This window comes from Podarcis raffonei, chromosome 6 (genome assembly GCF_027172205.1).
Source record: "Podarcis raffonei isolate rPodRaf1 chromosome 6, rPodRaf1.pri, whole genome shotgun sequence".
Taxonomy (NCBI): domain Eukaryota; kingdom Metazoa; phylum Chordata; class Lepidosauria; order Squamata; family Lacertidae; genus Podarcis; species Podarcis raffonei.
The window spans coordinates 435,878-452,434 of record NC_070607.1 but is presented as its reverse complement, the minus strand read 5'-3'; the positions used below and the strand labels follow the sequence as shown (position 1 = coordinate 452,434).

The 16,557-nt window shown below is 43.2% G+C and overlaps 2 protein-coding genes across 3 annotated transcripts; one reads left to right on the top strand and one right to left on the bottom strand.

Moving 5' to 3' along the window:
* Positions 1–1,607: 1,607 nt before the first annotated feature.
* Positions 1,608–3,407, bottom strand: LOC128415152 (uncharacterized). Its single transcript, XM_053391012.1, has 2 exons — positions 2,825–3,407; positions 1,608–2,306 (listed from the first exon to the last, which is right to left on the bottom strand). Exons 1-2 carry the CDS (start codon positions 3,121–3,123, stop codon positions 1,952–1,954), a joined length of 654 nt encoding a protein of 217 aa, XP_053246987.1. The 5' UTR covers positions 3,124–3,407; the 3' UTR covers positions 1,608–1,951.
* Positions 3,408–3,513: 106 nt separating this feature from the next.
* PIGA (phosphatidylinositol glycan anchor biosynthesis class A) lies at positions 3,514–16,081 on the top strand. 2 transcript variants are annotated; one of them, XM_053391011.1, is made up of 7 exons: positions 3,514–3,664; positions 5,346–6,126; positions 7,948–8,080; positions 10,192–10,324; positions 14,147–14,353; positions 15,123–15,382; positions 15,997–16,081. In XM_053391011.1, exons 2-6 carry the CDS (start codon positions 5,409–5,411, stop codon positions 15,378–15,380), a joined length of 1,449 nt encoding a protein of 482 aa, XP_053246986.1. In that variant the 5' UTR covers positions 3,514–3,664; positions 5,346–5,408; the 3' UTR covers positions 15,381–15,382; positions 15,997–16,081. The 2 variants fall into 2 exon arrangements, with proteins under 2 accessions (XP_053246986.1, XP_053246985.1); XM_053391010.1 differs by lacking the exon at positions 15,997–16,081 and having other exon boundaries at positions 15,123–15,936.
* The last annotated feature ends 476 nt before the right edge of the window (positions 16,082–16,557 follow it).

The window sequence follows — 16,557 nt, the reverse complement described above, 5'->3', positions numbered from 1 at the left end:
ATGAACAGTTGCCTGGATATGAATTGTACTCTTCTCCACTGGTGTGAGTGTGAACATAGCTTAGTGGAATGTTTATGTGGAAAAGGCACAATAATCCCTGCAGTGTGGAAAATCTATTGCAAGTCTGCTCATAACTAACACTATGTAAAGCAGTGATTGGGTAGGTCTAGGAGCTGTGCATCTGGAAGCATCCTTGGATCATCTTCATAATTTGCAAATTGTGTTCTAGGCATAGTGTGAGTTTCCTTTGCTTCGCAGTGAAAAATGAAGGAAGTTGATGCCTTCGTTTTATTTGTGTAGAGTTTAGGAACCTAATCAGCCTATATTTAGGGACACATATTAAGAGTGCAGTAAATTCTTAGCTTGAAAAAAAATACCACAGTAGTCATGATTACTGTTTCCAAAGTCAATAAATGGGTTTTGGGGGAAAGCCAGAAGTTTGGATTAAAAGCCAGAAGTTTGGATTAAAAGCCAGGAAGTAACTTCTACCTCTGCCCAAAAGACTGCCTCAATTAATATAAAGTCTATAATCAGTGCTTTAATATATATAAACTTAATTTTGTGGCTCCAAATGGAAAATGTGCAGTTTTGGTATCACAGACATAGTTTATTGCTAGTGTCCATTTTTATATAAGTGCACAAACCCCTTGGGATACAGCCTTGGAACCAATAATTGGGTGTTTAACATTCTGAAATATTTTGTAAAGTTATGCATGGACACGTGTTTTTTCAAATCTGCAGTGATTTGTGCTTCACTGAAATATATTTTCTATCCAGTTGAATGAAGAAATAAATCTGTTTCATGTTGGACTGAAAAATGTAGACAGCATAATATTTGTTGATTTTTTAAAAAAACAACTCCATATATCAAGCTCCCTTAATGTTTCTGTTTCTAGGCATAAAAATATATTCATTGAAAGCTTACACATTGTTTTGTGCAGCTACAGTAGTAGTAAAATAAGGGCCCTCACTAGTTTTAAATAGGCGAGCAGTTTGTACCATTGGATACAAGTAAATAATCTGAGAGATTTGTCTATTATTGATCTGTGATTATTTCAAGTTTCCTTTTGAGGTAAAGGGCCTAGAACATGAATTTTAAAATCCTGTCTCTTCACAAATTTCTTGATATTTTTTAAAGCCAGCAGTATGATGGAAAGCTCTGAAAACATAGAAGGAACAGTTTTAACAGCACAATCCTAACCATGTCTACTCAGAATTTAATAGGACTTATCAACAATATTAAATTCTGAGTAGACATGGTTAGGATTGTGCTGTTAAAACTGTTCCTTCTATGTTTTCAGAGCTTTCCATCATACTGCTGGCTTTAAATAATAGGACTTATCAACAATAATAATAATAATAGGACTTATCAACAATATTGGGACGCGGGTGGTGCTGTGGGTAAAAGCCTCAGTGCCTAGGGCTTGCCGATCGAAAGGTCGGCAGTTCGAATCCCCGCGGCGGGGTGCGCTCCCGTTGCTCGATCCCAGCGCCTGCCAACCTAGCAGTTTGAAAGCACCCCCGGGTGCAAGTAGATAAATAGGGACCGCTTACTAGCGGGAAGGTAAACGGCGTTTCCGTGCGCTGGCTCTGGCTCGCCAGAGCAGCGATGTCTCGCTGGCCACGTGACCCGGAAGTGTCTCCGGACAGCGCTGGCCCCCAGCCTCTTGAGTGAGATGGGCGCACAACCCTAGAGTCTGTCAAGACTGGCCCGTACGGGCAGGGGTAGCTTTACCTTTTATCAACAATATTAAGGAGCATGAAGGCTGGAGGGCATTGAGAAAGTGACATGTTGGAGTCATGTCACTTCCATTTCTCTGTGTACTTTTCACTCTCTCCCCACCCATTGCAGACATGTGGCTCCCAGAAGCTTGTCCTTGAGGAAAAGTGTTCTCTCATTCCTGATATGTAGGAACACATACTCCAGCACTGACAGAGATGTAGACGATAATTAAGTGAATGGAAATATGTTAGACAACGTTGGCTTTGCTAACCCAAGGCACCCAAGACTAAAAATGATGCTGTCTAGTCTGCACTTGTGCAACATCACCCATAAGTTCGGTTTGCCGTCCAGCACCTTGAGAATGTGCTTCCAGTTGGAGCAGGCCACCTTGGACACGTAGCAGTACAGGAAGCAGTGCTTGTCATTCACCAGGAGGTGCTTGAGTGCCATCCGTTGCTGCCGAGAGCTCCCACATGCGAGGTGCATCTGCTTGACCGCACGCAGAACGGATGGTCCGGTTGCAGATGTCACGCAGAACCTGCACAGCCATGTCCTCCACCCTGGCGCTGCCACCACGCCTAGCCTGTGTAATAATAAAATTTAAGGTCATATACACAGGAAGACTGACCTGAAACCATTTTGACTCCCAAGCTGACCAAATGTTTTTTCTGCAAGGAGGGAGGTGGTCAGGGAGCCCTCCCATTGTCTCAGGAATTGAGTAATCACCATTTCAAAGGTTGACAGACTACCAGGAAAGGCAATCAGATAAGGCATTATCAGATAACCTGGCAGACAGGAAAAACAACATTCAAATTTCTGTTGTGGACCACCTTTTCTGTGATGTAGGTATGTTTGTGGGGGATGGTCTTGGGTTACACCCCTTCTGTGATGTATGTATGGAGGGGTGGTCTTGAGTTCCAGGGCAGGGAATTTAAAGATCAATAAAGATCAGGCTCACTAGATGCGTTGCTTCTCAATATTCTCTGGTTGGCCTCTTATTTTCTCCTACCAATAGGGAACCCATGTAAGGACTCTATACGGGCTCTTGGATACCCCATAGGGGGAAAAGGGCAGATTTTGTTTACCACACCTGGAACTCACCTCAGAAAGGGTGCAGCAGTGGGGGTTCCACCTCTGCCAGAATGCCCTTCTAGATCATCAGGAGCAGGACGCTTGACACCAGGAGCACACTGAACACCAGCATGGAAGGCACAAGCAGGCATGCGCCGCTGGTGCCACCCAGCAAGCGGGCCTGGGAGAAGCCCCCACGGGGTGAAAGAGCACGGAGACTCGGCTTGCTGGGCGGCCTCAGTCTGGAGGGGCACGCGGTGCTGGTGCCACTTGATGGTGAGCCTGCCAGCCTCAGCCCTGCCAGCAGCCGCCTGCTTGGCTCTGGCCATCGCTGCCTGCAGAGGGCGCTTGCGCTGCGGGGCGGCTGGGCAGGACCTGCCCCCTGCTGCTCTTAGCGAGCAGGACAGGCGTCAGGGCTGATGGGAGTCCAAGGCCCCTCTGAGGCCCCGCAGGAGGGGCGAGGGCGGGAGGTTGGGAAGCGTGAAGGCAGGCAGGCAGGCAGGCAGACGGCGGCCTGCTCGGAGGCGTCTCCTCGAGGCCCTCCTAGGGAGGCGGAGCGGGAGGGAGGGAGGCGCCGGAGGAGACGTCAACGCGCAGTCCAGCGTCGCTTCCTCGAGAAATCGCCGCGAGCGCCCGCATTGGCTTTCGTTGCACCACGTGCTCCGGGCGCTGCCCTTCCATTGGACGCTTTCTCTCGCGCTCCGAAGGCGGCGTGTGGGCAAAGCGGTGCGTGGGTCTCGGCGCCTGCTGTTGCTCCGAGAAGGGCAAGGGCCGCCTCCCGCCGCGAGGGTCCCCGAGGAGCGGCGGCCGAAGGAGCAGCCGGGCGCCGGGAAAAGCGCCGCTCCAGTCCCTCGCTCGCGCGGGCGCCAGGTGAGCCTCAGGCCCCGCGGGGCCTCCGCCCGCCGAGAGGCCTCCCCCCCGCGCCCCTTCTCCCCCGAGGGGACTCGAGGCGCCGCTCTTGCCCGTCAGCCTCTCAGGAGTGGGCCGCCTCCCGCCCCGGGGCTTTGCCTGCTGTTGGTCGCATGGAAGCCTCCTTGGGTCGCCTTGGGCAGGTGTCATAAGGAATAGTCATCCCATGAGGCCCCGTTTCTCTGAAATGCTCCCGCTCCGGTGCCTGCGGGGATCCGAAGAGCCTCGTGCCCTTGGAGCATCCCTGTGCTGAGCTTGGCTTTCCTGGTGCTGTAGCCCAAAGTCTTGCAGAAATGCAGCTCCCAGTGGCAGCACCAGTGTTAGTGAGGTTACAGGGAGCCAGGCAGAGGGCCGTCCTCAGATGTCGAGGAAATAAACAGCTACCTGACTTTTAGAAGACATCTGAAGGCAGCCCTGTATAGCGAAGTTGTTAATGGTTGAAGTTTTTAATATTCTATTGAGTTCTGCCCAGAGTGGCTGGGGAAACCCGGAACGATGGGCGGGATATAAATAAATAAATAAATAATAATAATAATAATTCAGAAAAGCTAGGAGAAATGGCACCCTCAACCTAGGTTTCAGTCACCACAACAATACATACAGGCACGTTTTTTTTAGACAATTACTAAACCAAATGAGGATAAGATGGGGGATTTAGCTAAAGATGGAATAAATTCTGTGCACAAAAGACAAGTTATTTTGAAACAAAGAATCAATCAAGTCTCCTTCACTGGAGGTTTTAAAACAGAGGTCGGATGGCTGTTCGTTATGGATGCTTTAGTTGAGATTCCTGCATTGCAGGGGGTTGGTCTAGATCAGGGGTTTTTCCATCAAGCACTGGTGGGTGGTAAGGATATTTTACCATCAAGAAAGATGCATTAGTGGGCGGTAGGCATAAAAAGGTTGACTATGCATGGCCTAGATGACTTGGGGTCATTTCCAACTCTACAATTTTATGATTCTAAGTTGCAAAGCAGTTTCATTCCAGCAAAAGTAAAAACCAAATCTCTTTTACGCAATTAGAGCAGGTAGCTTACCGAAACCTTTATCTTCATAAATTTGTAAAAAAAAACTTTGCATAGAGAATTTATGTGGTCCTTTTTGTGGTACTTGGAGGGTACAGGTCGTGGGACTTAAGTTTAGGCATGTATGGGACAGTAACACCCATCCCTCGCAAGAGAAAAGCAATCCATTTAACTGTGAAAGAGCTTTGTACAACAATGAAAGGGTTTTCTCTTCCTAAGCACATCAAAAGGAGCAAGTGGAAAGGGAACACTTCAGTTAGTGACACTGCTCTCACCCAGCCACAGGAGATTTCGGTTGCAAACCACGTGACTGGAAATCTCAACGGTCGCAAGGTGGGCACTCACTCCTGAGTTGCAAAAAGCAACTGACGACTGGTTAATTTTGAACGCTGGGCAGGACGCAGATAAATTGCATGATAATGGCTTCCCCCAAAGTCTTTATTCTAACACTGCAATACACTTACTAGGGACAATAATAAATGCTATTGAACAGAATGTGGTTTATTTCTGACAGAAGCATGCATAGTATTGTGCTGTACAATGCAGACCTCTGTAAGTGGTGAGGTGTTTTTTTTAGCCTTGATGTGTAATGTGTATTTTTTTCTTTGCTCTTTTAGGAAATGGATGGAGCCTTTTCTTCATGTTGAATATCTACTTTTCAGACTGATTGCTAAACTACTATGGCAGGTCAAAGAGGAAATCACATGCACTTCCTATCCCCCTTGTCTTCTTCCACGGTGAACTGTCATAAATCTCCATCATGTTCAAGTAAAATTCATAGTATTTGCATGGTGTCCGACTTTTTTTATCCAAACATGGGAGGAGTGGAAAGCCACATCTACCAATTGTCACAGTGCCTAATTGAAAGAGGACACAAAGTTATCATTGTCACTCATGCTTATGAAGACCGTAAAGGCATTCGTTACCTCACCAATGGACTGAAAGTCTATTATTTGCCATTAAGAGTTATGTACAACCAGTCTACTGCAACAACTCTCTTCCATAGCCTGCCTCTGCTCAGGTATATATTTGTACGTGAAAGAGTCACCATTGTCCATGCCCATAGTTCATTTTCTGCTATGGCTCATGATGCCCTGTTCCATGCCAAGACAATGCAACTACGGACAGTTTTTACAGACCATTCCCTTTTTGGATTTGCTGATGTTAGTTCGGTGCTTACAAACAAACTCTTGACTGTATCGCTATGTGATACAAACCACATAATATGTGTTTCTTACACTAGCAAGGAAAATACTGTGTTGAGAGCAGCACTGAATCCTGAAATAGTTTCTGTCATTCCCAATGCCGTTGATCCTACTGACTTCACTCCAGATGTATCTAGAAGGAACAAAAGCACAATAACTGTTGTTGTTGTCAGCAGGCTTGTATATAGAAAAGGTAATGAGATCCAAAATATACGTGGCACTTGATGTAGCTTCTTTCTAATGCTATAGAGTTGATCAGAAATTGCCTTTCTGTTTGTATCTACCTTTTAAATTTACTTAAGTTTTGCTGCATGATATTATGGCTGGTTTTATTATTATTTTATTATTTACTAAATTTGTCAGTTGTTTTATCTTACCCAGGGAAGCCCAAAGTGACTTACAGCCAAACAAAAAGACAATAAATCCCACACAGATGCATTGAAACAAAGAGAATAGAGAAATACATTAAAAGCATCCCACCCACTTCTAAAAGGTCACAGATAGTTAAAGGCCAAAGACCTGGTTGTAGAGGAAAGTTTCTGCCTGGCACCTAAATATTTTAAGACCTGGCAAGTATAAAATCCTGTTTAGATCTGTGGCAGACCGCATGCAGTTGCATGTGGATTCACATGCTGCTTGGCAGGAACTGTGTGGGCCTGCCAGTTTTAACAAGTGAAACTACAGGTGAGACTGCTGTGATATCATAGGATCATGATGACCTGAGCAAGAGCTATTGTTGCAGGTAGAGGGCCTAGAAGAACGGTCATAATGCATACAGTTTGTTCTGTTCCTCCAAACATGCAAATACATAAAATAAAAAGTAATGTTGTGACATATAGGGGTGCCTAAACCAAAAACCTAGGATAGACAACAAATTCAGAGCAAAGAGTAATAAAAAGGCATTGGCCCATTAGCTCTTTCTAGAAGACATTTTTATCTTCAGCACTGGCACCAATGTTTTTTTTTCCTGGGATGCTCACGGATACGCTCTACCGGCACCATTTTTTTTTTTAGAAGAAGAAAAATACTGACTGGCACAATGTTTTGCCTTTAAAAAATTTGCTGTCGTGTAAGTGTCACACTAACATTGGGGAGCCAGTGTTGAAGTTCTTGCTCTGCCGTGAAGCTCAGCATGACCCTGAGTCACGTCATCTCTCAGCCTGTACTGTTTCACGGGGCTTTTCGTAGTATAAAATGAGGCAAGGGAAAGCCATGCACAGCTCCTTGGAGGAAAGGCAGGATATGACTGCAATTAATTTAGGGGGAATGGTTGTGAAAGTGCAGTGTGCTACCTTCCATTCACCAGTACAAGGCATGTTGGTAATCCACCTACACAATATCTAGTGCATTTTCCTTTTGGACTGTTGCCTCTGGGCTAGTAGTTTAGATACTAGTAGAGAATCCATCCCTGCTACCTTTTCTCTGTCAGTGGACTTTATTCCCTCCTGTTCCTGACAGTAGCCATGCCACCTCACGGCTTCCAGTCTTCTGTTACATGGGAGTAAGTTCTTCTGAACCCAGGAGGACTTACTTTTGAGGAAACAGGTTTTCTAGTGCAACTGCTAGAAGAAAGTAATTGTTCAAGACACTTTATCTTCTCTTTCTCTTAAGTTTTGTTATGCCTTATATATTCTCCATTAATCCTCCCTGCTTCTGTGGGTAGGACATATGATTGTTGTCTACTTCCCCAAAAGCAGCTTGTGCACAAAGCTTTGCTTGTAGTGTAGCAGATACTTAGAAATCAGGTACCACTGAGATCTCGCAGCAGTAATGAAATTTTTATGGAGTAAGATAGAGTTGAAGTAAATTTGTAAACTTCAGAAATAAACTCTAAATCTGGTCACAGTAAAAAATCAAAGAACCCAATACAGTACACTATAGTTTTTTATTTGCAATTTTATTAACACAGTTTTTTTGTCATTTTCTTTTGATGCTGACGTATGATGGAATGCTTTGTCAGGTAGATAAGTAACAAATCTGAAATACCAACTGCCTCTAAATATTATGTCTTCAGGTATAGATTTGCTTAGTGGTATAATTCCTGAACTTTGTCAGAAGTATCCAGATTTACATTTCTTAGTTGGAGGAGAAGGACCAAAAAGAATTGTATTAGAAGAGGTACGGGAAAGATACCAGCTGCATGACAGGTACTTGCCTTGCTCTTGTTTTAATACTGTTGTGGTGATTGAAGGGTCAAAGGAAGAATTGGGTGAGCATTGGGAGGAAGGTTGCAAGGGGGAGGTGCATATGGCTAATGAAATTTGCATATAATTTCCACCATCCTGCCAGATACTGAGCAACACTTGGTAGCATGCTGTGATTTTACTGGAACATTCTTGTTTTGGAAGAGTGCTCTCAATTCTGGCATATTATAAACTTACAAAATTTGTTTAGGTGAGTCATTCTTTTTCAGGTATGCAGCTCAGTGCACATGGGGGTGGGGGATGGCACACCAGTCTGATAATCCGCTGTGGATAATCCCCCAAATATGTAAATTTGTAATCTGGAAGGTGCTTGATGGTCAATCAGTATTCAGTTCTTCAAAATCTTTTCAAAATTGCTTTCTTGCTCAGTTTAAATAAGATGCCCAGTTATTTTCTAAAGATACTTGTATTTCTTCTATTCCTTGTTGGTCCACATTGAGCTTCTTCACTGAACTAGCCACTATAGCCCCAAAGTCTTGTTCCTAGTCATTCACCACCAGTCCAGATTACATTAGCATATACAGTCAAACTTCGGCTCCCAAACACCCCCATTTTGGAACATTTTGGCTCTCAAAAGCCGAAAACCCAGAAGTAAAAGTTCGGGTTTTTTAATGTTTTTCTGAAGCCGAACACCCAACACGGCTTCTGCTTGAGTGCAAGAGGGTCTTGCAGCCAATCAGAAGCCATGCCTCAGTTGTCGAACATTTTGGAAACCAAACGGGCTTCCAGAATGGATTACGTTTGACAACCGAGGTTTGACTGTATGTGAAGTTTGGATTTATTTATTTTTTTGCCATTTTACTGTCCATTGACCCAGTTTGGAGAAATCCTTCTGGAGCTCTTCACAGTCCCTTTTTGTTTTGTTCAGCTTGAACAACTTGGTATCATTAGCAAATTTGGCTACCTCCCTGCTCATTCCTAGCCCTTGATCATTTTATGAGCAAGTTAAAAAGCAAATGTCATAACACTGATCCTTGGTGAACTCCCATTTTCTACATCACTCTTTTGAAAGAACTGTCCTTTTAATTCTACAGTCTGCTTCCTGTTTCTTAACAAAATACTGATCTGCAAGAGGACTTCTCCTCTTACCCCGTGAGCCTTTGGTGAGGGACTTTATCAAAAGTCAGCTCTTTACTTGGCACAAAAGTCTTAATGTTGTCATTCCCTGGGGAAGAGTGTTCCATAAGCATAATTGCTCCTTTAGGAGGAAAGGCAGGGTACAAATTTAATAAAATAAAAAATTTAATAAATAAAACGGCAGCTAGTTGCCCATCTCTTTAGGCGAGTGAAAGTGGAAAAGAAAAAATGTATATACGGTCAAACCTCGGTTCCTGAACAGCTCCATTTTGGAATGTTTCAGCTCCCAAACCATTTCAGCTTCCGAATGGTTTTCGAGCGTTTTTCGGAAGCTGAACATTCGATGCGGCTTCCGCTGAATGCAGAAAACTCTTGGAACCAATCGGAAGCTGCGCCTCAGTTTTCGAACATTTTGGAAGCCGAACGAGCTTCTGGAATAGATTATGTTCGACAACCGAGGTTTGACTGTATTGGCAAAGAGCAATCCTCTAAGTAACCTGGCCCCAATATGTTTAGGGCTTTAAAAATTAATGCCAGGACTTAAAACCAGGCCCAGAAATGACATGGAAACTAGTGCAAATAACTGCATTGCTCTGTTTTGGGCCTGCTAAACTGTCTGCACCATTTTAAAAGTCAGCCTCACAGTACATGACAGTAATCCTTTTGGAGACTATCATAATGGATACCCATCACGAAGTTTTCTCTATGTGGTGTCATTAAATGTTGGCTGAATTATGCCCGTTATGGATTGTATCCGAATGTGTGAACCAATGCCATATAAAAGCATTGTAGAGCTTGTTTTGATATGCAGTCCAGCCCATCAGTGTCAGTAGTGTAAATAGCTAAGAAAGTTCATAAGCCACAAAATTAGTGATATTGACAAGTGCTTATGTTTGACTGTGATCATCATACACATGGTTATGAAGACTTTTGCAAAGATTACCTTTAAAAAACTTGTTTTCTCTAATTGCATGCAGAGTCCGTCTCCTGGGAGCTTTAGAACATCAGGATGTTAGAAATGTCTTGGTTCAGGGACACATTTTTCTCAACACTTCTCTCACCGAAGCATTTTGCATGGCAATTGTGGAAGCTGCCAGTTGTGGTTTACAGGTAAAAACAGTTTCCTTGTTTAGAGAGACTAGTTGGACATTTTCTTAATAACATAATATACAACTACGCATTAACAAGCAGACTTTTGAATAACATATCTGACAGAAGTGTCTACACTTATAACTACAAGTTCTTTGGAAATGAAGAATCAGTTTGCATGGGACTTACAACTTGATTGTCAGTTATCTGTATTCATTATGTAGAATTTTAACATAACTGGCTTGCATATTTCAGGAATGCAAGGTGTGTTTGAACCTTGATTATTTGTCTTATTCTCATCTTTGATTCAGAAAGCAGCATTTGGACAACTGAAGACTCAATCATTATCCTTAAAAATATTCATTGACAGCTTTAAACATTAGATTGCCACATTGTGTATCTAGTGAAGGAGAGATTATTCTACAGTTTAGCAATATAGGAGAAAGAAAAACAATATAAAATGAAAATGTTGAGGTAAAAGATTGAATTAAATCAAATCTTATTTTGGTTCATTTGGAAGAAGATCACTCACTGTTTGGATTAAATTAAAAAAATCATTTTGAGTCTCTGAATGTTCTCAAGTACTTACAGACTTCCATGTTTTTCTGACGTGGCTGCTAGATTAAGCTAGGCAGAAAAGAGTGCAAGTCGCAAGCACTGCTGAAACTGAACAGGAGGAATTATAGATTCCTAACTGGCTTTTTTTATTCTAGTAATGTTTGGCTGGCATAGACCAAGGAATGGGTGAGGAGCAATCCAGCTCATCTATTCATTGGTTCTGCCTGCTGCAAGTTGTTGAGATGGTGCTTCTGCAGCAAAGGGAAGGAGTTTGGTTTCTCCTCCTTGCCTCTCTCTGAAGCGGCAGGGAGGCTGGAGTCTGAGGTCTCTGGACTCTTTGGTATCCTTCAGCCCTGCAGAACTTTGGGAGAAGCCCTCTCTCTGTTTCTCAGGGGTGTGACTGCTCACAGCTCCAGTGGGATGATGAACCCTGAAAGGCGCATTTCCACCTTTGTCACATAGATCTCAATTTATGATCCACCAGCTATGTATTGTGTCCTGCCAGGTGATTGATAAACCGCCCCTTCTGGCTATTGCAGGAAGACATAAAAATGTAGGCTCTAGGAACTGCTATGCATATCTGTTGTGCTGCTCAGTTTTGAGGATTCTGCTGTGCTGGCCTTTTCTACTCTATTTGATATTTTCACGTATGTTCATATAAAATTGGCTTAAGAGGTCATAAAGTACACTGATTACTTCATTTGATTAATTCATCTTCATTTGCTTGATTTATTTACATCCAACCTTTACACACACACACACACACACACACACACACACACACACACAGTGTTTTTTTTCTGGGGGTATGCAGGGGTACGCATACACCTAAACATTTTGTGAATTTTGTACTTTTCTCCATTTGTTTTCCCCGATTTGAACTATAGAATGGTGATTTTCTTGAGTCAAAATGAGAGTACCCCTTAACATTTTTAAAGAAAAAAGCACTCTGTGTGTGTGTTTGTGTGTGTATAGTTTTCAGCATACACTACAATTAAAAAACAACTAATCCAAATAATAAAAAAGAAAAGAAGAAAAGAAGAAGCATAAAGGGGGGGATAGAAAGCCATCTTTCAGAGGTGCAGCTTAGCTCTTGTCCCCCACAGAAGGTGGGGGACCCTCCCAGCTCCCCCTTGGGAGATCTTCCCTGCCTCTCACGCATGGTCTTTCACCTTCCATCCAACACCTTTTGTGCATACCTTCATTAATCCAGAGTAGAGAAAGCAGGAAATAAAGGTAATAAAAAATAAAAAGAAAGAGAGAAAAAAGAGAAATAAAGATGACTTTCATCTCTTTAATAGAGAATTGCATTCCTTTCTTATGCTAAAGAAATTATTTTCACTTTTGTAGCACTTCACAAAAAGGACAGAGCATTAAAAGTAATATAAAATAAAGATTATTAAGCACCCTTATCCGTTTATAATCTTTCTTAATCACAAATAATTAAGATATATTTTTTATTATTTTTCTGGCTGTTAGGTAATGTCTCATCTTACGCCAGCAGTCCATTTGTGTCTAGGTGAAAATTAAGTGGTGGATAGAATCACGTCCGTCGTAATTCATCCCAGTCTCAGAAGTAATTAAAAGAAGGGAGCTTTAGCTGACCTGATGTCCCAAGGACTAACCTTCAGGGCTATTATGCAGGCACAATGGTGATTCCTTGCTCCCAACACGTTCCCTCTGTTGGGATTCGCAGGATACTGAGTAAGTCTGCAGGCTTCAACAGGCTGATGCAGTACTCTGTGAAGTGCTGGGTCAGAGTGACTCAGCAGGAATATGATTGGCTGTCACCTGTTTTAAAAGGAAAGCCTGTTCAACAGTAACTGTGGTGGTGGTTGTGCTGTGGTGGAGAGTATTCGTTTGCCTTAAGGAGCAGGTACTCTGTATGGACTGTTTTTGTAAATACCTGTATATAGCTCACATTAAAAAGACTGCACTGGAAAAACCTGGGACTCTGAGCGTTTCTGCTGAAAGCGCCGCGAGGAATTCGCGACAGGGTTATGGGCCCAGCACGCTTCTGCTGCGCAAGAGTACAGGTGGCAGTTATCTAGCCGTGGGTGCTGGAGGTGAGCTGCAGGGATGGAGCAGTCCAGAACTGGTGTGTTGCTGGAGAAGCTGACAGCCACAAACTACAGCACCTGGTCGGTCCGCATGCAACACTTCCTCAAGCGTGAGGGCCTGTGGAAGGTGGTGGAAACTACACCGCAGCCCCCTGGGTGGGATGAGGATGATGAAAAGCTGGCACTAGCAGAGGCCCAGCTAGAAAAGGATGAGAAAGCCTTGGCTACGATCATCCTTGGAGTGGACGACAGCCAGCTAGTCTATGTAGCTGATAAGGTGACGGCAAGTGAGGCGTGGAGTGCGCTCAAGGCTGTCCATGTGCAAGAGACAGCTGGCTCACTGATAACATTGACCAGGAGACTGTACCGGTGTCGGAAGAAACCGGGGGACTCCCTGGTAAACCACCTAAAATTCCTAACAGGCTGTTTCCAGGAGCTAGCCTTAAGAGGGAGGCCTGTGGGGGAAGAGGACAAAGTCTTTATAGTCCTGAGTTACCTTGATGACAGCTATGATATGCTGGTCAATTCCCTCGAGTCAGTAGAGACTGACAAGCTGACTCTGGAATATGTTACCGGACGGTTGTATGCAGAGGGGGACAGGCGTGCAGAGCGAAAGATGACCTCAGCCCAGCTGTTGGAGCATCCCAGAGGGAACAACAGCAGGGAAGAGCAGAGGTGTCGGGAGCCGGAGAAACAGCCAGGAGGAGCTGCTGCAGACCAGCCGGTGGTCAACAAAGTAAAAAGGTGTTTTTGCTGCAAGTCCAGTGGACATCTGCTGCAGGACTGCCCGAGAAAACAACAAAAACAGCTTGTCTAATGGATTTGTAAGATATTAGTACTGGTGGAGGGTGTTTGGGCAAGAAGTGACCTGTTTTGACAACGGGGCGGGGGGTCAAAGGAGAGAGAAATGGCGCTGAATCAAAGTGTCTCCTTTCTTGAGGAGTTTCCACAGTCATGAGTCTCCCTGTGTAATTTTGGGCCATTCATATACTCTTCATCTGATTTACCTCACAGTGTTGCTATAAGGATAAAAGTTGAGATAGAAGCTGAGAAGGCCATTTATGCCACCTAGATGGAAGGGCAAGACAACACAACACATTTATTTATACATTTACAGCTGATCATTTGGAGGTGAAACATTCATTACTGTGTTGTATTATTGATATAGTATTTTTGAAACCTAAATTGCCTGATAAGTATAATATAAATTTTCCTGCTATTTTAGGTGGTGAGTACAAGGGTTGGTGGGATTCCTGAGGTGCTGCCCGAGAATTTTATAATCTTATGTGAACCTTCCGTGAAATCTCTCTGTAATGGTTTGGAAAAGGCAATTCGTCAACTGAAGTCGGGATCGCTTCTGTCTTCAGAAATAATACACAACAACGTTAAAACTTTCTATACTTGGAAGGATGTTGCAAAGAGAACTGAAAAAGTAGGTACACTTCCATATTCTGAGACCCATTATATTTTCCTGGTCTTTGTTTTAGTGTGTGTGGGGGGGAACCTGTGGCCCTCCAGGTGTTGCAATGCCCATCAGCCCCCAAAAGCGTGCTCAGTGTTCAGGATGGTGGCAATGGCAGCCCAGCAGCATCTGAAGGGTCAAAGGTTCAGCAGGGAGGCTTGAGTATTTTTCAGAGTGGAGGGTGAGCAGCTCTACAAATATGTTGTTTTTATGTCATACTTTGTTGTGATATTACGTAACAGAAATAAGTTCTCAAATTCCTTGTGCTGGTAGCATAATTTGCAAGCTTCATTAAAATTGCCTTCACTTGGGCCCTTGCATAACATCTCCTAGTTTTACTATTTAGCTTGTTGGTGTGGAAATCCTTCTAACTAACAGTCTTTACTAGATATTCCTAACTTATTTCCACCAGAACCCTTCACATACATTGTACTCTGTACTGGAGCAACTCTAGTCAGATGAGTAAATTCTCCTCCTCCCCTAGATGCAATGTTATTGAGAATCAAGAGCCTCCCCTTGCAAAACAGTCTGTGGACCTGCTGCTGAGAGAGAGCTGCTACCTATGGACCTCTTTCTGAGATCTCTCCTAAGCCCCACAAGTGCTTGTGCATATGCAGAAGTACACCCTGTATTGGACTTAGAATATAATCAGCCTTATAAGCAGATGTCTTGCCTATTAGATGATGCAATCTAAACATTGCAGACAACCCTCATGTATTCCTCCCCCTTTCTTTCTTAGGTGTATGACAGAGTGGCAGGTGAAACTGTATTACCAATGGGCAACCGACTTGACAGACTAATCTCTCACTGTGGCCCAGTGACCGGCTGCATTTTTGCTCTTTTTGCTGTGCTCAGCTTTCTTTTCCTGATCCTCTTGAGGTGGCTGACACCAGATTACCTTATTGATGTTGCAATAAATGCTACAGGAGAAAACGGGGCATGGACTCGACAGTATTTCCCCAATAAAAACAAAAAAGAGAAGACTTCGTTCTGTTAAAGGTGCTAACAAACAGGACTGCATTCTCCTATGGTCTAGCATTGGCTGTTAGATTTACATTTGCCAAGCAATGTTTTTATAAATTATTGGACAATTTTTCTTGGTCTTTGGAAAGAAGATGTTCTACCTCAGATTAGGATAGTCTAAAATGGCTTAGGATAGTTATGCTTGCCAAGACCTGCCACAATAGCTGATCACATTTCTTTCAACCTGAATGATTTTGTCTAAATATGGAGAATCTCATTGTGGCAATTACTGAAAGAAAGACTTGGGTGAATAGGTGGAATTTTACTGCTTTCCCTATTTTTAATATCCTTACCTTCCCCCAAGCCTTAAAGATGAACCTTCTGTTCCAGCACAAACCAAGTGGAGATCAAAATTGTAACTCTAGATGTTAGGTGTGCTTTTTAAGGGTCAGACACCAATGTGAGACACAGGTCCCATAGAGGAGATTGGACTGAATCTTTCTTTAGGTTTCTTGGGCACTAATGAACAGTATGAAAATAAGCATATTTTAATTTTTGCTTGCTTTCCTGAATATACATTTTAAAATGTGTTCTTTGGAAGAAGTTGCTTCCTGCTGGTGTTACAATTTACTTTTTATGGTTTTGTTCAGACACATCTGGAAACTGCTTTCATGCTGCACGGATAAGCCCAAGAGAGCCTCCCTATCTCCAGGGTGCAACAAGGAGAAGGTTGGAAGCTTCTGCTTTTCTGTAAAAAAAAAATGGTTCCCCTTTATGGATAAACCTGGGGGATTGTTATTCTGAGTTATTCAAACCATAGTTTGTTGAAATAAACCAGGATCAACCATGGTTTCAGATCCTGGTTTGTTAACTAGTGCAATTCTATCCAGCTCTGAGAAATCCAAATGGTTTACTCCCAAATCCGTTTGCATAGGATTATAAAATATGGCAGAAATAAACCATTGTTCCCTAAATTCATTAATCACAGGGAACTGTGGTTTGCTTTAAAGTAGAATTGGAACCTTCCAATTTCTTCATCATGCACCTGGCTTCCCAGTTTATCTGAACTGTCCCTATGTTTTGGCTATTTTGTTATTTTTAACATCCCATTACAATATTGATATGACAATCAACACTGTTCTCTGTGCTTTGGGGTCTTGGTGTTTAATTTGTCTCACTGTGGCTCCTAGCTGCCTCCTACTTTAAGGGTA